The sequence below is a fragment of the Triticum aestivum genome, chromosome 4A (assembly GCF_018294505.1).
Source record: "Triticum aestivum cultivar Chinese Spring chromosome 4A, IWGSC CS RefSeq v2.1, whole genome shotgun sequence".
In the NCBI taxonomy this organism is placed as follows: Eukaryota; Viridiplantae; Streptophyta; class Magnoliopsida; order Poales; family Poaceae; genus Triticum; species Triticum aestivum.
In genome coordinates this window covers 190,814,795-190,841,142 of record NC_057803.1, presented here as the reverse complement: position 1 = coordinate 190,841,142, position 26,348 = coordinate 190,814,795, and the positions used below count along the sequence as shown (strand labels likewise).

Here is a 26,348-nt window from a genome sequence, read left to right as displayed (position 1 = left end):
GACGCTCGCTAGGACTCGATCTAGCTTCTCAGGGTTATGCAAAGTATTAGCCCAAGTGAATTTTCTACCCGAAAGCTCTGTCTCTCTAAGATCCAAGCTTTCAATGATGGTATTAAACATGAACGACCACCTGGCGTCGAAATTATCATTGTTCTTTTCTTCTCTCCTTCTAATAATGTTGAAATCTCCCCCAACCAAAATTGGGAGTTGTTCAGACCCGCACATCCGTATGAGATCCGCCAAAAAGTCTGGTTTTAGTTCCGGCTGCGCGGCCCCATACACCGCAACCAGTGCCCAATTAAAACCATCGACTTTGGATCTAACCCGAAATTTGACGGCGAAGTCACCCATAACCACACTTCGGACTTCCAACGCCTCACATTTCACCCCTAGAAGGATCCCCCTGATCTTCCTCTTGGGGGAAGGCAGTGCCAATCAAAATCGACACCTCCGGATAAAGTGCTCAGAAACTAAGGAGAGAAATTGTCCCTTCCTGTGTTGGAAAGGGCAATAAAGTCCAATCTATGTTCAATTGAAGCATCTGCTAGAAACCTTCTTTTAGCCAAGTCCATCAGACCTCTGCTATTCCAAAAGATGCCTCTCATAGTCCATCATGGAATTTTTTGGTTGTACGGACCCTAGCACTCCTACGCACCGCGGATGCAGGATAAATCTTATGCCTCCACTTTCTCTTAGGCTTGTTCTGATCATCTACCCGGTCCTCACAACCGAGCTCCGTAGCTCTAACCTCCTGACCCTCTACCGGGGCACTCTCCTCAAGGGGTAACAAGCCATCATCCTCCTCAGTCTCAGTGATGGATGGGGCAAGATCCACACAAAACGAATCTAGCACCCTAACTCCCAAAGCATCAATATCGGAATCGTTCATAGGTTTAACCGCAGCTAAATTACGAATCAACTCTAAGGCACGTTCTGCTTCCAGGTCGAGAATGTCATTAACAGATTTAGAGATTTCACTATCATTACTACCTAGTGAAACTCCTAACTCATTTGCATTGTGGATGATCTCATCATTAGAAAAATGCAAAATATAATTGGAAGTGTTGACCGACATACCAGTAGTGACCACCATGTCACGAAGCTTGGCCGCCCGCATGGCACACCTCAGCTGCATATCATCAACATCCGTCTGGTCCTGAAGGCGACAGCTCATCCGTCTGCCCTCAGACACAGGATCCGGAATACCTCCAAAAGCGATGACCTCCTCCCTGGTCGCCCCGTTTGGGGTAAGGCCTCCTGCCCCACCCCCAACGGATGGCCCGGCAAGAGGAGTCGAAGAGCCACAAACCACCGCCGGCAAGCGCGGGGCTAGTGAAGGCTGGGCCGCCTTCCCAGACTCCCCACCAGGCGTCCCGCGAGGAAAAGAGAGGGCGGGGGCGCCTGCCCCCGCGCCCCACCCGACTGACAGTCGGACTCGACTCGGGTCGTGAAGCCAACCCAGCCGGCGTCAGCTGATCAAACGGCGCCATAGGTTCGGCCACCCTGACCATCGCAGAAGAGGAGGGAGCCGAGGCCTCCTGCCCGAGCCTCCCTCCCAAACCAGGCTTGTCACCGCACGGCGACACCGCCACCATAGCTGCCAGTCCCGACGGAGTCCTCCCGAGCATCGAACCAGCAGCAAAGGAGGGAGAGCGGGAGGTCACCTGCTCAAGACCATCCCTCCCATCTGGAGAACCCGTTTTCTCAGCAAAGTCCAGCGGAGGTAACATGCGCTCAAACACATCCTCAGATTCAACCCTGTCGCTCCACATCCTGGGAGGCGCGGAAGAGGGCTGAAAAGAACCGAATCTCAAGGTACTCATAGGCACTGACGGGGAGGGTGCAACCCCATTCCCGGGCATCTCAGGGTCAGTACCCGGGCCATTGGGCAACTCATGCCCAGCATTCGCCCTCGCGCCTCCGAGTTACCCGAGCCATCATTCTTATCATGCATGTCCACATCAGTCCCTGCCAGCACCTCGGCGAAGAACTCAGAATCCTCAAACTCAATATCAAGGTTATACACGAGGCCCCTATGCATCCACTTGACCACGTCAGGCACAAACTCAATATCCAGTACACTCACCAGCAACCGGGCCACCCCGTTGGCACGTGTGAAGGCCATATCCAGTCTCTCAGTTTTGCCAACCAGAATCCCCAAACTTGCAGCAACCCGAGCATCACGAATCAACTTAGATGGAGCTCCCAAAAAACGCAACCATACCTGAGTGAGAGGCTTACCCTGTGGTTCAACCTACTTCCACTCGTGAAACTCAAGAATGCACTCTGTGCCAGGAACTCTGCAAAGCCCAAAACTGAGAGGACACTCCAAGTCCTCAGTAGTCGGAAAGTCAACCTTGTAGCTATTGGCCTCAAGTCGAATAAGCTCCCACTGAAAATCACCTGGGGCTAACTCCCTAAGTCGCTGCATAATTTGAGCCTCAGATACGTCACCTTTCGTGACTTTGACCACCCCCGTAGTCGTGCTCTGGGCCTCCTCAGGGACCTCCCTCGCACAAGGAGACTCAAAGAACATCTACTTGCCTCAAACCAGCGCATGACACGGGGTAGTGCCCGATACTGAGAGATCAGATGCCGAGTATTACGATTTATGGAGTCTGTTGTGCTGAGCTGATGTTCTTTGAGTCTCCTTGTGCGAGGGAGGTCCCTGAGGAGGCCCAGAGCACGACTACGGGGGTGGTCAAAGTCACGAAAGGTGACGTATCTGAGGCTCAAATTATGCAGCGACTTAGGGAGTCAGCCTCAGGTGATTTTTAGTGGGAGCTTATTCGACTTGAGGCCAACAGCTACAAGGTGAGAGATCAGATACTGAGAGATCAATTGTGTAATGTAATAAATCAAAGTGTTCAAATCTGCCTTGGCACACCACTTACCTTATTATAGCTATATAATCACATATACACATCTTTTATCGTAAGTTGTGGTGTACTCAAAAAATACAGGCAACTCAGCAGTACCAACACAATATGTTGTAACTTCTTCACTATTACACGCAACAAATTTCACTGCAATACATCAACATCGCACGGCGCTGCGCGGGCATGGCTAGTATATATATATACGACCGGGAACACTGTTTCCACTTAAGAAATCCTACAACGGAATCAAATAAAGTGCTAGAGCCCAAGAATCCACAATACTAAATGCAATCCATACAAGACAACTAAAAAAACGCAGAACACTGTTTGACTATGCCCCGTTGCCGGAAACACACTGCATTTGATTCAAACTTCGTGTTGTGCGCGCATACTAGTAGTAGTTCACTTTCCTGCAGTTAGCGCGAATCTCGCCGCTGCTCCCGGTGAGCGGGCTGAGGCCGCCCATCCTCACCATGGCCTCCGCGAAGTCCCTCCTGAACGCCTCCGGGTCGGCGCCATAGAACCTAACGAGCGCGTCCGTGGGGCCGAGACCGCCAGCGAACAGCTGCTGGTCCGAGTGCAGCAGCCCCCTGCTGCGCAGCAACGAGCCGTAGTACCCGCCGTCGAACCGCGCTGGCGTCGGGTCAAGCGGCGCGAGGTTGTCGTCGCCGCCGGCGAGCGGGCAGGGGCCCCTGAGCTGCGCGGCGAGGGAGGCGTCCAGTGTGGCTGTCTCGTTGTACAGGCGGTCGCGGAAGTTGGTGCAGCGGGAGAAGCCCAGCGTGTGGCCGCCGGAGAGCACGACCAGGTCCTGCACAGTGAGGCCGTGCGAGGCGAAGTTGGAGACGAGGCGGTCGAGGTCGAAGGTCGGCGCCGGGATGCTGTTGTTCGCCGCCGCCTGGCTCGCCCCCCGCGCGTCCCTCCGGCCCAGAAGCACGTCGTACGACGGCCCTCCCAGCTGCAACAATATCTTACTGCTAGTTAGTAGTAATAATATATTCCATCCATTGTTACGCGGATAAATTTCTCCTGATGAGTATACTGGAGACGAGGAAGCGCTAACCGCGACGACAGAGTCACGTGCTGCGACGGCCACGACGTCGGCGCAGGACACCACGTTTCCCCTGCACGCGGCGTTGACGGCGTCCTTGATGCGATCGATCACGTCGAAGCCGCGAACGGAGTTCACGTTGGGCGCGGCCTTCTTCTCGCCTGTGAAGAAGGGCGTGTCGTCAAGCAGGATGGACCCATCACACCCCTGCAAGCAAACCGGCAGCAACCAGCGTCAAACGAGTAGAGTAGGTCTTCAAACCAAACTAAATGCAATACCCGCGCTCATATAGATATGTGCATACGTTGACGAAGCAGTCGTGGAAGTGCAGGCGCAGGAGCGAGGCACCCATGCGCGGCTCCACCGCTACGGCCTCCTCAACGACCTTCCTGATGGCGGGGAGCGCCGCCGGGCACAACTTGTCGTAGAAATGAGGGTCCAGCGGCTGCGCATTGCTCGCCGTGGCCAAAATGGCAAACGCCATCACTGCGACAGCACACGCCACAGAGAAGCTGCTGCGGGAAGCCATACTTAAGTACGATCGACGTACTGCTTCTGCACACGTTAGACCTAGCTACAAATCAGCTTAATTGGCTGACTAAGCCTGAGCGGGATAGATCAACGATCTGTGTGCAAGAGCGAGGGGTGAGGACACAAGGCACGGCGGGTTGTGCTTATATAGCCCACTCATGCCAGTTCCCTCGTCGCCAGGCTCGATTCCAGTTCCAGCAAAGCTAGAGTTGCGCAAACAAAGATGATCATTATTCATTAAATCAAGAAAGACACCATCGTCAACTAATAATTCATTAAAGTTGTGTGCGTGTTTGACTTTGTACGGAATGTTGTTCATGATTTCCATATAGTAGGTAGGAAAAATGGAGATCTCGGTCGTTTGATGAAGTGCGGTGAGGCTTTGCTAACAGAATTGACTAATCGGTATGGTCTCTCTAGCTAATGCATGACGGCTGTCGACTGCTAGCAACTAATCGCGCCATCTGCTGCCTTGATTTGCTCAGCAACCGGCCGGGCTTGAAATGAAGGTGATCTACCACAAACCAACTCTGTCGCAGCTACTTATTTTTTTAAGAGAATGTGTGGGTTTTATTAACTCAAACGAAGCATCAAATGTATACAAACACAATGAACATAAACTCAAGCTCTGCATAATTAGGATTCACACAACCAACATAAACACACATATAACTAAACACGTTAGTGTTCCCACAAAAAACTAAACTAAACACGTCGGCGAATAGCAAAGTCACACGAGACCAAACTATGCCTTAGCATGAAAAAAGAAAATCCCAAAGCAATCTAAACAGCAATCGACAAACTACAATGACAATCATATCCGCATCAAACTACACAACGCTGTGTTTCTTGACAAATCTGGCCCTTTTGAGCAACTTGGGGCACGTATGGCTCTTGGGCAAAACTAAAACTAATTTGGAATCTGGCCCCTTGAGTCGGCACCACATATCATGGCGCCGAAGTTGTACATGTCGGCGCCACACTACATGGCACCGAGATGTATAAGTTTGGCGCCATACTATGTGGAGCCGAGCAAATCTGGCCCTTAGGGTTTCTGTGGGCCCATTTAAGGTCGGCTTCATCTAGCACGGCGTCGAACTTGTACATGCCGGCTCCGTGTAGTGTGGCGCCAACATGTACAACTTCGGCTCCATGATATGTGGCGCCGACCCCAGGGGCCAGATTTCAAATTAGTTTTGCCCAAGGGCCAGACGTGCCTCAAGTCGTGCAAAGGGGCCAGGTTTATCAAAAATACCACAACGCTTACAAAAAGGGAACCGTCGTCGCCCGTGCTAACCACTAATGGCGAGATTCAAGGTTTTCACACCCAAGAACAAGCATGAGCATATCCGATCAAGGCCTTCAACAAGGTCACGACACAAAAACATCACCATTGATAGGTATAATTAGTTTGGGTTAGATATAGGATTTTCACCCCGAAGCTCGACACGGGGTACTCGAGAAGCACCACCAAATTGAAGTCAATCGTGTTGTCGCCATCGTTTCTCAGCAATCATGGCAGCTACATGCGCTTGAGCTAGAAATCCTATCATAGCCGCCGCACCACCATACCCTCTGCGTCAAGTGATGGAAATATGCCCTAAAGGCAATAATAAAGTTGTCATTATTATATTTCCTTATTCATGATAAAGATTTATTATTGCTGCTAGAATTGTATTGATCGGAAACTTAGATACATGTGTGGATACATAAACAAATACAGTGTCCCTAGTGAGTCTCTACTAGACTAGCTCGTTGATCAAAGATGGTTAAGGTTTCCTAACCATGCACATGTGTTGTCACTTGATAACGAGATCACATCATTAGGAGCATGATGTGATGGACAAGACTCATCCGTTAGCTTAGCATATGATCATTCAGTTTATTGCTATTGCTTTCTTAATGTCAAATACATATTCCTTCGACCATAAGATCATGCAACTCCCGGATACCAGAAGAATACCTTGTGTGCTATCAAACGTCACAACGTAACTGGGTGATCATAAAGATGCTCTACAGGTATCTCCGAAGGTGTCTGTTGAGTTGGCATGGATCATCATGTTTTACGATGCAGAGCTGCCACTACCTCTTGTTCTTCACTAAGAGCTATGATATGGAGTCTGTTCAGGACTTCGGAGAGGGCAAATTATCGCTGCTGTCATCAACAACCCCTTTTCATCAACAATGTCATGATGCTCACCACCAGGAGTGAGTAATTTCATTGTAGGCATACTGGAGGTAGATGGAGATGGATGAGATTCGTCATGTAATCGAGTCAATTTGTTAGGGCTTGATCCCTACTATCCACTATGTTCTAAGATTTATGTTGCTATGACTTGGCTATGCTTAGTGCTTGTCACTAGGCCCCGAGTGTCATGACTTGAGATTTGAACCTATTATGTTTTCATGGATATATTTGAGTTCTTGATCCTATTTGCAAGTTATATGCACCTGTTATTGTTCTGAACCGTAGACCCCCAAGGTGACAATAGTTGGGATACTCTTTAAGGATGACTGTAATTTGACGAGTTCATGTATCACGATGTGTTAATACTTTGTTTTGGTTCTCTGTTAAAAGGAGTACCTTAGTTACCCTTAGTTTACATTCGGACCCCGCTGCCACGGGAGGGTAGTATAAAAGATATTATGCAAGTTCATATTATAAGCATGTATGGCTATATACGACATATAATTGATGAATTGGAGCTATTGTGTATCGCTCTAGGTTGTGACTGTCACATAATGAATGTCATCCAAATATCCATCTCTACTTCATGTCTATGCTTTTCTCATATTTTCTTTGCTAAGTTACTACCATTGCTATTGTTGTTCCAACTGCTACAAAACTGCTATTGTTACCGTTTCTATTACTATTATTATTGTTATCGCTACTATCAAAATTACCATATTACTGTAGTACTAATATTTTTTCACAGAGAAATAACTTACCAGGTTTTGAATTGACACCTCAACTGCTAAGGCTTATAAATATTCTTTGGCTCCTTTGGTGTCCAATCAATAAATTTGGTTGAAATACTACCTCGAAGACTGTTGCGATCCCCTATACTTGTGGGTCATCAAGCATCCATGTCGATGGTGGCGGACAGGGTACCCGGCGACGATATCAGCGACACGGATGGTGAGTGAGGGAGGAGGTGGGCGGTTTCCGCGGAAGCGGGAAATGGAGGAGGGACGCAAGAGGAGTGCGGCTAAAGTGGTGGATTAGTCAATTTTGAGAGGATTTTAGATGTGTTCGGCTTGTCGGAACCGATGTGGCGGATGCTTTGGGGGGGCCATATCCTCCACGGATATGGGCCGGGTATAAGGGTGCCAGTCAGCCCAAGTGTTTGGGTCGGGTTTGCCAGGTTCGATTGGGTGGCAGTTTTCTGTCCAGACAGTGACTAGCAGGCCGACCGGCTGTTTGGGTCGTGTTTGCCAGTTTTGATTGGGTGGCATATTTCTGTCCAAGCAGTGAGCAGTCCGCTCGGGCATTTGGGGCGGATATGAGAGCTCCATTGTAGATGCTCTCACTAGGACCTGGCACAGGCTCCGCACAGGCTCCGCACATAGTTGGGTGGATGACACACAAGCTTCTCACATAACTGGGTCGGCTTCGCACAGGCTCTGCACATAACTGGGCCGACCATCGGGCCGACCCATCACGCGAAGACACCTGTCTTCTGTAAACGAGCGGCGATAGACGAGGACAGCGTCACGGATGGTGAGCAAGGAGGTGGACAGCTACGCAGAGGCGAGAGGAGCACGGCCGAAGTGGTGGACTAGTCAATTTTGAGAGGATTTCAGATGGATCTAGCTTGTCGGAACCAACATGGCGGAAGCGTCAGGGGTCCCCATATCCCCAGAGATATGGGCCGAGTATAGGGGTGTCGGTCAACCCAAGCGTTTGAGCCGAGTTTGCCAGGTCCGTTTGGGTGACAACTTTCTATCAACACAGGTCGCCCGGGCATTTGGAGCGGATATGAGGGTGCCTGGAGATGTGCAAAGCTAGTCACTCGGCCAGTCCTGGTGATGATAATTAGCGCGAAGTATATAAGAACAGACAACAACGTTCATACATGAAATCATTTTTAGAAAAAAAATCGAAACATTTCTTGAAATGCAAAATAAGTTTTCTAAATGCAAATAATTTACAAAACTGAAATTAACATATTTTTAAATGTGTCACAATTTTTAAAATTTCAACACATTTTTGAAAACACGTGAACAACTTTTGGAATTCCAAACATTTTTTGACAAACATGAACAATTTTTTATATCACAAAAAAAATTGAATAGTCCAAACAATTTTTAAAAACACAATTTCTTTTCCAAAAACACGAACAATTTAGAACACTAAAAAGTTTTTGAAAAATGGGAACATTTTTTAGAACTCCGAACTAGAATTTTAAAAAATAGAACATTTTTGGATATGTGGACAATTTTTGAAATCCAATTTTTTTTTAGTTTATGACCCACAATCAGGAATTTTTAACTTCTAAACAATTTTTCAAAGTGCAAACATTTTTCAAATATATGAACAAAATTTGAAAAGACAGTTTTCTTTTAAAAGTTTAACAAAATATGAAAAGCGGGAACATTATCCATAAACTTGAACAATTTTTTAAAAGCATGAGCATTTTTGGAAATTTAAAATTTTGGTTCATGAATAATATTTGAAGACTTTTTCAAGATTGAAAACAGTTTTTGGAAACATGAATTATTTTTTAAAAAGAAAATAAGAAAAGAAAAACAGAACAAGAAAAAAATAGAAAAGAGTAAAAAAGAAAACAAAAAAGAAAAGGTAAAAGAGAAAATGAATAAAACCCAAAAGAAGTCGGAAAACCGTTAAAAGAAACAAAATAATCGGTTCACAAAACCTTCTAGAAGGTATCCGAAACTGGCTGCCTCGCAGTGGTATATTGGGTCGGTCCAAACTCTCGTGCTGAGAAGCTCGAGTGTATAGGTCCGACACTTTCACGCAAGGAGCGTAATACAGGATTTTCCATTCTCAGTCCCCTGGTAGTTGGTAGCTAGGGCATCTCCAATGCTGACTCGCAATTTAGACATCGCATCCATTTATAGACTAGGATGGTCATTTCAGGGACACTGATGTAGGAGCCGGCCATCCAAAACTAGTCGCATATTTTTTACTATTTGAAATAATCAGACGGAATTTAATCAAACACGACGGAATTCATTTCAGTTTATTCATAATTTACATAAACGACTGATATTTCGGCCGTTTTACTTAATAACACTAAAAAAACCTACAACTCGTACCGCACGACCACCTCGTACGTGTTACCTCCTTGCTTAGCCAACCACCGTCTCCGTCCGTGGCGTTGTCATCATCGTTGTCCCTCCACCACCGGCAGGGCACCGGTCCACCGCGCCAGCCTTGTTCGGCCATTTGTGTGCCGCTCGCGTAGAAGCCGCTACACTTCCTCCTACTCGGTGCGGACCGCCGCTGCGGCCAATGCCGACGAAGCCAGTGGAGCGCAGTATGGTTTAAAGGGTTGCAGGTGGTTTAAGGATCTTCGTTGAAGATGCCCTGGGTAATCAAAAAGGCGTCGGACAATGAATAAATAGATATGTGGTGGCATCGTTCGTCCGCCTTGCTTTCGCGATCGCAAGAAAATCTACGGGCAAAGCAAAGGCCGCAGCATCAGCACGCAAGCTGCTTCAGTCCATGGAACGGCACACCACTTGCTATCACCAGCGGCCAGCCACACACAAGATATTTCCGTCTCGGCGACGGCAGGTCTTCACCCCGGCCTAACTCTTCACCACAGCATGCCCGCGTCAACAGCTGGATGCAGCAGATATCGTCATGCCTTTGCCTCTTGCTGCAGCCTGTCCAAAGTGCATGACAGTCATCTCTGATCTAGATGTTTCTGAAGTGTTCCATGCCTCGTCATATTTGATGACCCTGGATGGATGGAGCCTCAAGGTGAGACTAACCTGTCATACTAGTGGGAATAATTGTCCACTTGTTTGGCATCATATAGTTTTCTGAACCATTGGTGCCAGATGGGGCCTTCAACCTTTGCATAAAATCAGTGTCCCAGCACGATTTAAGAAATAATGCTTGCATCAATTTGGTTCCACAAAATCAATATTTCACGTAGCATCTATGGTATTTTTCGCATGATGTTTTTCTAGAATAGATAGTAAAGAAAAACCTTTTAAGTAACAAAACATCCTTTATCGAAAAAGATATTGAAGAAAAACAGGCCCAATAAAGAATATAAAGAGAAAAAGAAAAACGCCAATGATGCAGATTCTTCTCCAATCCATAATAGCAAGTACCAAAGTTAAAATAGTCATGTTTTCAATTGAATAATGCTCAATATAGAAGTAGCATCTCATAATGAAAACATGACAGTGAAAACATGACAGTGAAATCAAAGAGGCTTTTATGCAAATGAACTCCCTCGCTAGTCCTGGACCAGACGGCTTCGGCCCCCAGTTCTACAAAAAATACTGGAATCTAGTTAAAAACACATCTTCTCCTTTATGACCGATTTCCAAAACCTCTCTGCCCAAACTGAATGCTTAAATAGAGCTCACCTAATCTTGCTGCCAAAAAAAGACCTCCCAAATACGCCTGACGCTTACCGTCCGATTTCTCTTCAAAATTGCCCCATCAAAGCGGTCGCAAAAATCCTCACCAACAGACTCCAACCGCTTGTCCCGTTACTCGTACATGGAAACCAGACTGGTTTCATTTCAGGACGTTGCATCGCTGAAAATTTCGTCTTCGCCGCAGACCTCATCGGGGCCTGCCATTCCCGAAAAGCCCCAACCATGATCATTAAACTAGACTTCTCCAAAGCCTTCAACTCCCTCTCTTAGGCATCACTTCTCACCATCCTACACTGCCATGGATTCCCGCCAAAATTTACAGCCTGAATCCAGGATCTCCTCTTATCTGGAAAAACGGCCGTCATGCTAAACGGTATTCCGGAGAACTGGATAAACTGCAATAACACTCTTAGACAAGGAGACCCCATATCACCCTATCTATTCATCATTGTTGCTGACCTCCTTCAATAGATGATCAATCAATACCGCGACCTCCTACACCTCACACATCCCCTATTCACACATTTACCACCGACAGTCCTACAATATGCGGACGACACACTTATTATCGCAAAAGCGTCCAACGACGCGGCCCTGCAGCTAAAAAACATTCTTCACAACTTTGCCATGGCCACCGGCCTCATGATAAACTTCACAAAAACAACGTTGGTGCCTATGCATGTATGCCCCAGACTTGCGGACTCCATTGCCGCCACTCTACAATGCACAACATCAACCTTTCCACAAATCTACCTAGGTCTACCCCTGGCTCCTACCCGTCTCCCGCCTAACGCCTTTTTACCCATTATTGAACGATGCCAAAAATTCCTGACAGGATGGCGAGCCAAACTTCTCTCCAAACGAGACAGGCTCATTTTGCTGTCTGCCGTTCTCGACTCCATCCTGGTATACTTTATGTCCATCTTCCTCATTCCTAAAAGTGTTCTAAAAACTCTAGACTCTATCCGGCGAGCCTTCTTCTGGGTTGCGGAGGAAACATGCACCGGTGCTCAATGCTTAGTTGCCTGGAAAAATGTTTGTAAACCAAAAAAGATCGGCGGCTTGGGCCTAAAAAATCTCCATGTTCAGAATAACTGTCTTCTAATGAAATTTGCTGTCAAAGCTTTGCTTCCAGAACAAAACCCTTGGCTCGAATGGATCACCTTGCAACACCCAAATGCCCTTATCACTCCACAAAACAGCCACTCTTTCCTCTGCCGAATCATAAACCAGCAACTACCAGCACTACATGACATCTCCTTTGTTATCACAAACTCCGGTACCAACACCTATTTTTGGTTAGACACATGGCTCCACCAGCAATCGCTTGCTACTCTATTTCCCTGCCTATATTCGCATACCACCACACCTCTCACTCGTGTGGCTGCGGTTTTGAATATCGGTTTAGAATCAATCCTACGGAACCGCCTAACAACTAATGCCGCTTCTGAGTTGTGTTCGTTGTTGTCTCTCTTGCAGGATTTCCAGATATCGCCAGGACCGGACCAGCGCTTCCTTAACGGTGGCCTCCGCTTCTCCACGCGGGCCGCCTACCAGCTGACCATGGGCGAAAATGAAGATGACATGCACGCCGTTGCCATCTGGTCTACATGCGTCCCAAACCGCGTGAAGATCTTTGCATGGCTCCTGTTCCGTGGACGTCTCAACTCCAAATGCAACCTCCTTCGCAAGCACATCGTCGCAGACTCTCTATGTCCACGATGCGGTTTTGACGGCGAGACCAGCTCTCACATCTTCATCGATTGCCCACTCGCTCAGCGAATTTGGCAACGGATTGGACTCTCACCTCCCACCTCCATTCATGAACTGTGGGACTGCCACCTCCCCTGCCAGGTTGATGCAAGAATCTGGCATTCCGTACTTCTCATCATCCTATGGAAGATATGGGACTCCAGAAATGCTATGACCTTCAAGCAACAGAACCACCATAGCATTTTCACCTTGAAGCGAATCCTCGATGACCTTATGCTTTGGACGCACCGGATGAGGAAGCCGGCGCATAAACAGGCCACCCACTCATGGTGTTCCTACTTCTGCTCACGACTACACGTGCTTATGTAGTTCACCTTTGTATGTAATCAAGCAAACGTTGGGTTACAAAACTGAGAAATATATTCAGGTGGGGAGCTCCCCCCCCCCCCCCCCCCCGGGTGATTTTTCAAAAAAAACATTAAACTACCTACAAAAATTAGATAAGTACATTATTGATTCCAACATGTAAACATTGCACATTCTTGCAATTTCTACGCTTACTCAGTAGTCACACTATTACTAGGGCTGCTCACCTTTCCAAGCCCAAACAATGTCTTTCAAAGCCGGTCTCATATCATGTTCAACCTTCTGATACTCGAGAGTATCACCATTGGTCTTCCTGATTTCCACCAGATGAAAATTTGGTGCAATCTGAAATATCTCGGTATCTATGGACATTACGCCTTTCCTTCCTGGTTGCGAGCTCTGCATCTTCAACAACCCACCGTCTCTCTTAATGAGTCTTAGCCGCAAGCGCTTTGCAATGTCTTCAAGCTTTGTGATGATTGTTGCAGCTGTGTTGGTAGATGTGAATTTTGACTCTTTGTTGGACTTATCCTCAAACATGCCAGAGAGATCAAACCCAGAAGAAAGAGAAATGATGTCAAAAGCATTCAAGTTAGTGAGCTCTGTTGCTTCTTGTATTGTCTCGGTCGTACAGCTACTGAACGGATCACAAGTCGGATCCATGTCAACAGCAACAATGCCCTCCGTTCGTGTGTTATAGGTAATCAGTCCCTTGTCAAGGCCTGTCCGGAACCAAGAATTTTCCAAGATCTCTGAAAAGGAGATCCGTGTACCAGGGTTCGGATCAAGAATACGTCTCAGAAGCCTCCGGGCATCTGAAGAAAACCAGCTTGGCCATTTGAGCTCTGCTTTGTAAATCTTCTTATACATGTCCATCAAATTCTTGTCCTGAAAAGGGAGATAACCAGCCAACAATACATACAAGATGACTCCACAAGCCCAGATGTCAGCTTTTGCACCATCATATCCTTTCTTACTAATCAGTTCCGGAGCAACATATGCAGGGGTACCACAAGTTGTGTGAAGCAGCCCATCTTGTCTCTTGCATTCTGCAAGTGCACTCAAACCAAAGTCAGAGATCTTTAAATTGCGGTTCTCATCAAGAAGAAGATTTTCAGGCTTCAAATCACGGTGATAGACGCCTCGGCTGTGGCAGAAGTCAACTGCACTATTGAGCTGTTGGAAGTACTTGCGAGCAACATCTTCTTTCAGCCTTCCTCGTTGGACCTTGTTGAACAGCTCGCCCCCCTTCACATACTCCAGCACAAAAAATATCTTGGTTTTGGTGGCCATCACCTCATACAATTGGACAATGTTTGGATGTTTCACCAACTTCATTACAGATATCTCTCGCCTTACTTGATCCATAAGCCCGCACTTGAATATCTTCTCTTTGTCAATCACCTTGATGGCAACGCTCTGTGAAGTCTTGAGATTACGACCATAGTAAACTTTAGCAAAGCTCCCTTGCCCCAGCAGTCTTCCCATCTCATATCTCTCCATCAAGATATTTCCCTTCTTCTCTGCCATCCTGGCCAGATCTTATGTACACAAAAGGCAGTGATGTTGTAACTTGAGGTGATCAGAACTGATCAGGGGCACTCAATGATGTGGACAAGACCTGCAGATGATCAATTCGTTTCAACCATCTTCACCAAGATGGTAGGTGGTCCATGGATCATCCTGCGTATGCCCATGGAGCAACTGTTGTATTTCAGTATCTTCAAAAGCTAGACTGCCAGTTCCCAACCAAGGTAGCCCTCTAGCACGCATGCACATCTTCCGGCATTCCTGTGAAGGAGATATTTTCCTTCGCACTGAAAGCCTAATACTGCGAGGAAATACATGAATGATTAGGTACGTAGCTACTAAATAGTTTATAATTGTTTTTAATATAAAGAAAAAAAAACACTTGAACGAGGCAAACTTTCCAGTTTTTATGCATATGAATGGTATTTATTATTTTCCAGAAGAATCCAAAAAGCGAATTCTTGCCTCTTAAAGAAAAAGAAAAGAAAAATAAGGGCAAGCACTAGCAATCTTGTTGCATAGATTAGATTTCTTAGAGCATCTCCAACGGCCGCACAAAAATTTCGCGCCCAATAAAAGTTTTAGCGCCCCATTGTAGTATTTTTAATGCGCCGGGACCAACATTGCTTTAGCAGGTGCACAAATTATGAAGCGCGCGCAATCCGGAGTCCAAAATATGCTGCGCGCGATAGCGTTTTTCAGCGCGCGCTCTAAATCTTTTAGCGCTACGGCGTCTGCTGGAGCTGTTCCGTGCCAAAAAAACAAACTTTTAGTGTGCAGAGCTTTTTTTGAGCGTCTGTTGAAAATAGTCTTATGAACTATGATTATTTTCATTCATCTTTTGGTCTGAACTATCCAGATGTGTGTGTTTCTCGTTGCCTTGAACAAACATATCAAGGCAGAGAGAGCTGCATGATATGGAACATGATCTGTGAACATCACATCCTTGTTCTAGAAGAGAAAACTATTTGTTCTAGAACATATGGCAAAAGAAAATGATCTAGTTACTGGGTCCCGTTCATGCCACAGTCATCTAGTACGTACAATTGCAAACGAACAGAAAAATATCTGAAAAGCTCCAAACGCTTGCAGACAAAAAAAACTCAACAATTTGTACAGTACCGACCAAACAAATCGTTCAGATATTTAGCGGAACAACAGACAAAGCTATGCATGCATATCTACGAAAAATAACAGATCCGAATCAACGGAATTCAAAAGAGTACTTCGGCGGTTGTGCAATCACTAGTATTATGGGTACGGAGAGCCAAGGAAAGATGCAATTAAAACGCTGAGGTTTCTACAAGATACACGTCAAAGTTTCAAATCCTTGCTGCTCCTAACCTCTTGAGAGATTGGAACATACCAAAATCGTAAACCGAGATTAAAATCATAAAGCATATATTAAAGGCAAACATATTATGCGGTAGAAAGCTAGAAACATACTTGATCCAGACTGGAATTCTATAGACGCAGAGGAGATTAGAACCGCGCCGGTAGAAAAGCCATGAAACAAAGTCTTGCAGGAAGGTTCTGAGAAGAATCGAAGATGAGCGGCGGTAGTGGGAGAGTGGGGAGGAAGAAATAGTATTGGATGCGCAAATACCACGCTAGGAGGTATTTATAGGCGCTCCACGGTGGGATCTTTCTCCGATTCCCGAAAGGGTGCCGACTTTGCACCCGCTGAACAAGGGTCCCAGCAGGGGCTAGTTCGTCAATATTTACTACTCGTATTGTTTTGCGTTCTTAGCGGGTCAAAAATACTTTGTTTAGTCGCCTTGCATCACAAGTCTCATTCGAAATGGAAAGAACAAGGATTTGCACTGGCTCTATATTGGACGCTTCCTCGGGCCCCGATGTGATGATCAACCTCGCCACTAGGCGATTGCGAGGCTCCGGTTTTCCACGGGCTCTCAAATTTTTCGTACAAACATTTGTACTGGGAAATAGGCTCTCCATATTCTAAATATTGATTGTATCAGATGAAATTTCCATTTCGATACAAATATGTTCAGTTGATATTTTGGTATTGAGAGCGTGCAAATTATATAGTCCTTTTACATGTAAATCCTTGTTCTTTTACATGTAAACATTTCTAGCATTTACGTCGGCTATCTGCTTTAATTACAATGGCATGACCACATGTCTAGAAGGAAATTAAGGGCATCTCTGGCCAATCCTTCAAAATCAGTTAGAGAAGTAAAGATTTGGTTTTGGGGGCTTGAACCGGACGTGGCCGATTTCTTATCGATATTAGCCCCTAAAAACCTTTACTCTTCTCATCGGCCGCCGCTTATATTTACTTGACCGACCCCACTTCTTAGGAAAAAATCTCCTCCCAGCAGCCACCTCTTTCCGCCTTGACCACATCCACTCCGACGCCGCCCATATCCACCCCGCAACTCCTCCCCACCCACCCACCCCCACCCTCCGGCCCGCCCTCACCGCAACCACCCCCACTGATGCTTCCAATTGGTCGGCGCCGCCCCTAAACGGCAGGATCTCATCGTCGGAGGTCGCTGTTGCCGATTCGAACCGTGGATCCATGCCATGGCGTGCAGCCAACCCGAGTTCGCGCCGGCGACAACTCCCACTCCTTCACCAACCTGCCGCCACCGCCGCCTAAGAGGAAGTATACTGGACCGGGACACTAGCCACTGGTACTGGCTTGGCTCCTTCGAGTGGGCAGGACTTGTCGCTAGGGGGTACGACATGAAGGCAGTGAGAACATGAATTTCCCATTTGGCAACCGCGCGGTCCTACCGTTCATAGACATCGACCCTCGAGTGGTCTCCTGCCGCGAGGTATGGGAGAACCGGGAGGCCTTTGAGCGGCTTGAGATGGCGCGCCTTGATGAGGAGTACATCACCAAGCTCCGCCTGATGCATCCGGAGCTCGTTGGCGAGGAGCGCCGGTTGCTCGAGATGTACAAGAAGGGGCTACCAACGAGGCTGGGCCGTCATGTGGTGAGGTCATTGACCTTTGCTCCGGCGACTCCAGCTCCGGGTCCGGCGACCACTACGACGATAACGTGGATTGGGAGACGCTCATGAAAGAGGAGGATTTTTTTATTTCTTTTTAAATTAAGTAGTTTATCCAATGTAGTTGAAATTTCATGTCATTAAGTGCAGTTTGAATCGAAATGTATGTTTGAATGGACTGTTTTTAATCTTTGTTTGAATAAAGTTATGTGAAAAAAGATTGAGGAGTTAAATTTAAGATTTGGGCTAGGAAACATATATTTTTTTAGATCCTCAAATATGAGGAGTTAAGGTAAGGAGGCTCTTGAGGGCCTAAATTTTGAGGGATCGGTTAGAGATGCCCTAAGTATTATTTTTTTCGGAGTAGGGTAAGAGCACTGGCCTTTCATATAGATAACAAATGAAAAACGGTAATTCACGACTAAGCCCAAGCTCATATGCTCCCAATGAATAGTAAATCCATCAAAAAGCCAAAAGTAAAATTTGAAATTTTTCGGCATCTAAAGTGCTCGGAGCGCTAAGTGGCGGCAAAATTTCGTGGTAAAATGAACGAGTAGCTCTCGAGAAAAAAATATACGGGTCTCAGCACTAACCTTTTCAAAGTTTCTTGCGAGAATAATTGTCATGCCAATTCTTGGTTGTGTGTTGTAACAAACTCTGTCTCCTCCTTTTTTTGTGGGAAACCACTGATATATTAAAGCAAGGATTTTACAGAAAGGACCTCCACAAAGATACAAATTACAACCAAGTCCCCCTTAAAGTGGAACCACTGACGAGGAACAGCAGTTCTGATAGTGCGCCGCTGCCGTATCTTCACACGAGCCTTGGATCAGAAAATGTCCCCTGGCGGACGGGAAGTCGTCGATCCTCGAACTCCGGAGAGCGTCCATCCCGCTCCTCCGGTCGCAACGCTGCCTTGCTTGAACACCACTTGCTTCAAGATCTCAATCTGGAGCCGCCGCGTCGAGCTCCAGTGCGGGGATAAACGCACACGGCGGCCACCAGGGACCGCGAGGGCGAGGAAGGCGGACGCCATGAAGCTACACCAAGCTCCACCGCCAAAGATGCCGAGCGGGTTCAGAAATTCGCCTTTACTGTAGCGGGAGAGGGGAAAGCGTCCAAGGTCACGGTCGACTAAGTAATATCTTTCTCCTGGTCAAGTTCTTCCAGACTTTCTGGAATGTAGTCAAGCCTGAGATCATGGCCCTCTTCGAGGAATTCTATGTTGGATCCATTGATCTCCGGCACCTTAACTTCAGGATCATCTCCCTTATCCCCAAGGTTCCTGGGGCTACGGATATCCGACAGTTTCAGCCCATCACGGTGATTAATGTGATCTTTCTCATCTTGGCCAAGGGGTACGCCAATAGGGTGACCCCGTTGGCCGACCGCATCACCCACCTGGACCAGTCTGCCTTCATCCAGGGTCGCTTCATCCTGGATGGCGTCTTGGTCCTCCACGAGGTGTTGCATGAGGTCCGCTCTAGAGGTCTCCAAGCCGTTTTCCTGAAGATTGACTTCCACAAATCCTATGATACGGTGAGCTGGCCCTTCCTTCGGGAAGTCCTGCTGTGGAAGGGGTTTGACGACCGCTGGGTAACCAGGGTCATACAGATGGTGTCCTCGGGTCAGACCCCGGCTAATATCAACGACGAGATAGGTCCCTACTTCCCCACCTTCTGTGGGGTAAGACAAGGTGACCCCTTCTCCCCGTTCCTATTTAACATGGTGGTTGATGCTTTGGCTGCTATTCTGGATAAAGCCAAGGTGGTCGGACACATTCGAGGGACTGTCCCCCACTTGGTGGGCGGAAACAGCGTGTCCCTCCTCCAGTACGCTGATGACACCATCATTATGGTGGAGAGCTCTAGTAGCGACATCACGAATGTCAAATTCCACCTCCTCTGCTTCCAGGAGCTATCGGGGCTCAAGATTAGCTTTGTTAAGAGCAAAGTGATGGTTTTGGGATATTCTCCGGATGAGTCCCAAGGGATAGCCAACTACCTTAACTGTCGGCTTGGCTCCTTCCCCACCTCTTACCCGGGGATCCCCATTAGTGACTCCCGCCTCACGGTCGCTGACTTGCACCCTTCTGTGGGCAAACTCAGCCTCCGCATTGAGCCGTGGCAGGGCCGGTGGCTTTCTAAGGCGGCGCACACCATCCTGATCAACTCCTCCCTGACCAGTCTCCTGCTCTTCATCATGAGCTTCTATAGTCTGCCTGAGACACTGCACCATGAGATCGGTACGATCCAAGCCCGCTTCTTTTGGGCGGGTGACGGAGACAAGCAGAAATACCACATGGTGCGGTGGTCTAAAATCTGCAAGCCCAAGGACCAGGGTGGCCTGGGCATCGTGTCATCCAAGCGGATAAGCGTTGCCCTCTTGACACACTGGCTTTGGTGCATCGCCAATGGAGATGGCGGCCTTTGGCTACAAATAATCGAGAATAAATACCTCGGCGGCCGGCCCCTTACGTTCTGTCAACGGTCCGGCGGCTCACAGTTTTGGCAATCTGTCATTCAGCTCTTGCCTGTCCTGCGCATTGGTACCTCCATTTCGGTTGGCACGGGCGAGGCCACCCTCTTCTGGTTCGACCGTTGGGTCAGCGATGTCCCTTTCGCGGCCCACTTCCCGGATCTATTCTCCATTATCGTTGACCCTCGAGTCTCGGTCGAGATGGCCCTTCTTGACTTAGGGCGTCTCGCCTTTCGCCGCCCTTTTGGGGCCGTGGAACTAGCTTCCTGGCACGATCTCCTTGACGTTGTGGCCCTCCATGAGCTGGCCCTCTCGCCTGAGCCCGACCGTGTGTCCTGGCGCCTTGAGGCCTCGGGCCGTTTCTCCACGCGGTCCCTATACCGCACCATTGTGGCAACCCCCGCCCCACCCCCCTTCGAGGTGATCTGGACTATCCATATACCCCTAAAGATCCGCATCTTCTTGTGGCAATGAATCTGGGGCCGCCTCCCGTCCGATGTGGAGGTGCGTAAGCGCAATGGCCCTGACGATGGGCTTTGCCCCTTGTGTGGAACACCTGAGGACTCGAACCATATTTTCTTCTCCTGTGTCTCGGCCCAATTCCTGTGGAGCTGTGCAAACGAGACGTTCGGTGGAAATTGGTGCCACACCAACTTCCGGAACCTCTTCGCCGAAATTCAGGCCTCGCCTCCTACTCACCGCCACATTAGGTGGCTGGTGATAGGGGCCCTGGCCTGGACGCTCTGGACAATTAGGAACAAGCTTGTTATTCATCGGATTCCCCTTCGACGGGCTACTGACGCGTTGTTCAAACCGAGCGGCCCCTTTGAGCAATCCAAACAGACGTGGACGGGGACGGAGACGGAGACAGGGTGTTGGATTGCTCAAAGGGGCTCTTGTGAGAGTAACTCCAATGGGACGACCCATTTCGTCCGCCCGCATCTGTTTGGATTGGTGCGAACAAAAGTGGCGGCCCAACGCGTCGACCCAAACTTAAATCGTGTCCGCCCGGCGTCCGCGACGACCCATTTTCGGCCCAAAATTACGCCTGGAATGCGTCGGCGCGGACGCGAAGCAGACGCGCCGCGCGTCTCCTCACCGTCCGTCGCGTCCCCACCTGGTGGCCACCCAACCGCCACCGATTGTCTTATTTATGACGACCACCGATAGCGGGCCCACGCGTCAGCCAATGCGCGCGTCCTTTTTTAACCACGCGTGCGGCGGGGTCAGCCTCATCCACTTCTCCCGTCCATATCTGGCCCCCCACCACTTCCTTTGCTTCCTCGCCGACGACCGCAAACCCTAGCGCGCTCCATGGGCCTCTTCGGCAAAAGCAATGGCAAGGGGAAGGGCACCCACGGCGCCTCGTCATCCCGTGCTCCCCCTCCCCCTCCCCCTCCATCGCCGGCGCGTTTCCGCCCTGGATGCCGGCGCCTGCACATCCCGGTGCACCAAGTGCGGTGGCACTGGGAGTACAGGCAGCCCCTCCCCTACCCCGACGTGACGCTGCCGCACCATTGGCATTTGGATCCAAACCGGATCCCGGTGCCGGCGGTTCCACGGACCCAGCGGGCGCACGACGATGAGGTGCGCCGGCGCCGCGCGCTGCTCACATCGGAGCAGCGTCGGCTGCCCGAGTACGCCGCTGACTCTCCTAACTGGGAGGCTTGGTTCACCCTCGAACACGAGGAGCAACGGCGCTCGGGTGTCGACGTTGTCCCGCCGCCGTTCCCACCGCCACCCCCGCAGTAGAGCCGGAGGACATAGAGGCGGACGCGGAGTACCAAGCCGCCCTCGAGGAGGCCCTGCAGCATGCGCTGGAGGCTAGCCGCATCGAGGAGGACGAGCACTGGGATGGGCTGGAACAAGCCCTTGCCCTGTCGGCGGCGGGGGACTCCGTCCACACCCCGCTCTTCATGCCGCCCCCTCCGTCGTCGCCGCCCGTACAACCCAAGCCGGAGCCGGAGCCTAAGCGCTCCCCACCTCCACCCACTTGGCCAGAGGAGGCCTACTCGTGGACGGCCAGTACCGCGAGTGGGTGAGTGCGCCTCCCGTCTACTTCGCCGCGACGCCGGAGGAAGAGGCGGCCCACCTCGAGTGATGGAAGGAGCACTGGCTCCACCAGGAGCAGGGCGACGGCGAGGAGCAGATGCGCTACGAGGCCATGCTCCAACGCGACGCGGAGGCGCTCCGGCTCGAGGAGGAGGAGGAGGAGGAGCGCGCGCGGCTTGCCGCAATGCCGCCGCCCCAGCAGACGCCGGAGGAGGCTGCCCTGGCAGCGTACCAGGCGGCGTTCGGGTGGGCTGGCCCTGCTCCGGTCTTCATCGACCTCACCGACGACGGCGACGTCAAGGGCAAAGGCAAGGCCGACGACGTCTAGGACAGCGTGCGGGGCGGCAGCAGGCGGGCGCATATTTTTTTAATGTTTTTATTTAATGTTTATTAGATGTAGGTGGACTTTGGCCGGCGTTTGATCGACCACTTTTATGTTCAATTATGTTTATTTCATGCAACTTGTTTTTTTTTCACGCCGCCACATTTAGGTCGGCCTCCCCGTTAGGCGATCAAGCCGACCCATTTTAAAATGCGGACGCCGGCGTCCGCCTGGCCGACCCAAACGAACAAAAAGCGAACAAAACGCGCGTCCGTTTGGGTCGCCCCGTTGGAGTTGCTCTGAGGTCCAGAAGCCGCTGCCCACGGGAACATACAATTCCACGCCAAATGCTTCAACTGAAATCCTCCGAAAATACTAGTCCGTGAGCATGAAGGACGGTTGATAGCTAGACCCTTGTCTTTCCACGCCACCGACGAGCAATAAGCCACAGTCATGTACTGTTCATCCATTCGCTAAATATCTAGGAGTATCTTTTAGTCTAGTCCTGTGCGCCCGCCCAGATGGCAACTCCTTTTTTGGTTACTCAAATCATTGGTGACGGCATCTATTCGGTCGTCCTATGCTTCTAAACTATTTCTCCCCCTAGATATTTTCCGGTGTATGTGTAACACCAATGGATGGAGACAATTGGTCTGCGTAGTAGCAGGCTGTCATTTTCCTAGGCTAAGACTAATCCACTGGGATAACCAAAGCTCTAGTCTTTGGGAATCATATTGGGGCCGACCATGATCACAAAACAAGTAATTTCTTTCTCAGGCCCGCATGTCCGAATCGTCCTGCATATGGAGCTCATAAATATCTGCTTCAGCTTTATGTTGTGGGCATCGACATCGCCGGTCCAAAAGGCAGATAGGCATGAGAGCTCACAGCTTGGTAAACAATGTTTTCCTCGGTTTTCAAAAGCTAACAACGTTTTTTTTTTGAAACTGGGATAGGCACGGCCTGATTTAACAACGTTTCTACTTTCGACAGTACCTACTAATCCAACAAGGATGTTTATCAAGAAACACGCCGAGACAAACCGGCCTGTGCGGGAAGGTCAGATTTGCAATACAAGTAGTAGCAATGATAAAAAGATGATGCAGCTGTAGAACAATACTAGTACTCCCTCCGTCCGAAAATACTTGTCATCAAAATGGACAAAAAAGATGTATCTAGAACTAAAATACATCTAGATACATCCCTTTTTATTCATTTTGATGACAAGTATTTCCGGACGGAGAGAATATTCTCTAGTACTCCGTACTATGAATCCAATTAGTTTACCTTCTCGGTGCAATCACCTGAAGCAAGCAACGAGGCTTAAATAACCAGACCTGACCTTTCCAAAATGGAGTGCCTCCACTCCAAAGGTAATCTAGATGTATCTTTGTTAGATGTGTATAGTCTGTTTTCGGTATATTCCCATTATATAAGGTGTTTCCTACATTTTACCACACATGTATATGTAATGGCTTTTGGCCCTCAGTAAAGAGTAGTTGCTCATTCTCTAACATGGTATCAGATGCTAGGTTAGCCTTGCTCTCTTACACGATGCAACTCCGTGCTCCTCCTTCCTAGCCCACCTCGTCTCCGGCCACTCCCGCTCGATTCCGGCCGATTTTTCCGGCCGCTCTCGCTTGCTACTGCACCATCCGCCACCGCCTGCTCCTATTCAGGCCGCTGTGGCTGCACCTGCCCCTGCTGGCCTCCTCTGTCAGCGCGAAGGCCGTGCTACTCCCGTCCGGTCGCGCCGCTCCAGTTCCTTGCTCCGGTTCTGTCGCTCCCGCCCAGCCAGCGCGAAGACTTGAGCGGGCCGCGTTCCTCTGGTTCCCAGCTCTCGCTTGGCCGCCGCTCCAGGCGCCGCCGCCCCAGGTCAATCCCCGGCTGGGCTGCTTCGCTCGGGGGCTCAGCTTCCGCCCGCTCGAGCGAGCGTGCCCTCTGCCCGATCTTGAATCGGGGGCCTCTGCTTCGCGCGCGTGGGTCTCCTGCCCGATCCCGATCCAGTTTCTGGATCCGTTGACTTCAAAAAAAAGAGGCTCCTCGTGTCTTCTTCAGGCTATGTGACCGTTCCTCGGTGCTCGGTGATCTTCGATGACACCAACTATGCTGAGTTTGTGGGTTTCATACGTATCCATATGCGAGGTCTTCTACTCTGGGGTGTTCTATCTGGCGAGGTCCCCTGTCTGCCATGTCCTGTTGCTCCCGTTGCACCTACCCTGCCGATACCGCAAGTTCTTGCTGCTGAGGCTTCCCAGGCTGATCGGGATGCAGCCAAGGCTCTTGGTGATGCTGAAGTTGACGCTTATGATTAGTAGGTATCCGCCTATACTGATGCTCTTTCTGCCTATCGGGATGATCTGTCTGTTTACACTTAGTGGTGCAATGATGATGCTCGAGCTGCTTCTGTTCTCACTACGAGCGTCCACCCTTAGTTTGCTTTGGAGTTCATGGGACTTGGTACCGTTGCCGCGATGTGGTCTTATCTCTGTCAGCGTTATCAGCCCTATGGTGATGCTCTCTACCTATATGTAGTGCGTCAGGAGCATGCACTCCAGCAAGGTGATTCCTCTGTTGATGAGTTCTACTCCCAGTGCTCTGCCATCTGGCGTCAGCTTGACTCTCTTCGGACAGTTGTTTGTGGAACTTGTCGTTGCTGTCAGACTACACGGTTGGATTTGGGGTTTCAGCGGGTTCATGAGTTCTTATCTCGTCTTCACTCTAAGTTCGAGCCTCGACGTACCCGCCTGCTTGCTCGTGATCATGTTCCTATCTCGGAGGTATTTGCTGAGCTTCGTGCTGAGGAGACTCGCCTTCACTCTGCTGGGTTGCTTTTGGTTCCGTCAGTGCTGGCCGCCCGAGCCCCTGTGTCATCTGCTTGCCTCACCGCTCCGCCGCTCCTGCCTACTCCTCCAGGGGGGTAAGCCGTCCTTCTTATGCTAAGAAGGGCACTTCACGCTGTGACATCTTCTGTGGTTACTGCTCCCGGTCAGGTCACCCAGAGTCTGATTGTCGCTAGATGAAGCGAGACCAGAGGCGCTCCCCTTCCGGCGGGACTCCTATGTCTTCCTCGACTCTATCACTCACTGATCAGGACATTGTATGCCTCAAGCGTCTACTTGCTTCCTCCAGCTCCTCGTCGACTGGTTTTGCTGCTGCTGTGACTGCATCCCCTTCATCACCATTGCAGCCACCTACACAGTCAGGTACATCTTCGTGGGTTCTTGATTCTGGAGCTTCCTTTCATATGTCTTCTGATTCTTCCGCATTGTCTTCTCTTCGACCTCTTGATTCGCCTGTTAATGTTCTTACCGCCGGTGGCACTTCTCTTCCTATTGCTAGTCGTGGTATTCTTTCCACTCCATCCTTCTCTGTTCCGAGTGTTTCACATGTCCCTCGTCTTAGCATGAATCTTTTTACGCTGCCCAACTTACTGATTCTGGTTGTCGTGTCATTCTTGATACCGACTCTTGCTCTATTCAGGATCATTGCACCAAGGCTTTGGTTGGTGCTGGCCCCCGGCGCCGTGAGTCAGAGGGTCTTTGGGAGGTTGACTGGCTTTGTGTTCCTTCCGCTGCCACCACTTCTGCCAGCTCCCATGCTCTTGCTGCCTCTTCATCTGCGTCATTCCAGCAGTGGCATCATTGCCTTGGTCACATATGTGGCTCTCGCTTGTCTTTGTTAGTTCGTCAGGGCCTTTTAGGGTCTGTATCTGGAGATGTTTCTTTACATTGTAATGGTTGCAGACTTGGCAAACAGACCCAGTTTCCTTATCCCACCAGTGAGTCGGTATCTCAGCATCCTTTTGACTTAGTTCATTCTGATGTTTGGGGTTCTGCTCCCTTTGATTCGAAAGGTGGTCA

The 26,348-nt window shown here is 49.3% G+C and overlaps 2 protein-coding genes across 2 annotated transcripts; both read right to left on the bottom strand.

Annotated features, from left to right (window-relative positions):
* Positions 1–2,975: 2,975 nt before the first annotated feature.
* Positions 2,976–4,558, bottom strand: LOC123081928 (peroxidase P7). The gene is made up of 3 exons (XM_044504428.1): positions 4,232–4,558; positions 3,940–4,134; positions 2,976–3,834 (listed from the first exon to the last, which is right to left on the bottom strand). The coding sequence occupies exons 1-3, from the start codon at positions 4,454–4,456 to the stop codon at positions 3,271–3,273; spliced, it is 984 nt and encodes a 327-aa protein (XP_044360363.1). The 5' UTR covers positions 4,457–4,558; the 3' UTR covers positions 2,976–3,270.
* Positions 4,559–13,252: 8,694 nt separating this feature from the next.
* LOC123085808 (CBL-interacting protein kinase 10) lies at positions 13,253–16,377 on the bottom strand. Its single transcript, XM_044507521.1, has 2 exons — positions 16,099–16,377; positions 13,253–14,953 (listed from the first exon to the last, which is right to left on the bottom strand). Exon 2 carries the CDS (start codon positions 14,650–14,652, stop codon positions 13,336–13,338), a length of 1,317 nt encoding a protein of 438 aa, XP_044363456.1. The 5' UTR covers positions 14,653–14,953; positions 16,099–16,377; the 3' UTR covers positions 13,253–13,335.
* Between the last annotated feature and the right edge of the window lie 9,971 nt (positions 16,378–26,348).

Coding starts and splice junctions, on each gene's coding strand:
- LOC123081928 (XM_044504428.1), bottom strand. CDS start 4,456: ATGGCTTCCCGCAGCAGCTTCTCTGTGGCGTGTGCTGTCGCAGTGATG. Junction 4,135..4,231: donor TCCACGACTGCTTCGTCAAC/GTATGCACATAT, acceptor GTTTGCTTGCAG/GGGTGTGATGGGTCCATCCT. Junction 3,835..3,939: donor CACGTGACTCTGTCGTCGCG/GTTAGCGCTTCC, acceptor ATATTGTTGCAG/CTGGGAGGGCCGTCGTACGA.
- LOC123085808 (XM_044507521.1), bottom strand. CDS start 14,652: ATGGCAGAGAAGAAGGGAAATATCTTGATGGAGAGATATGAGATGGGA.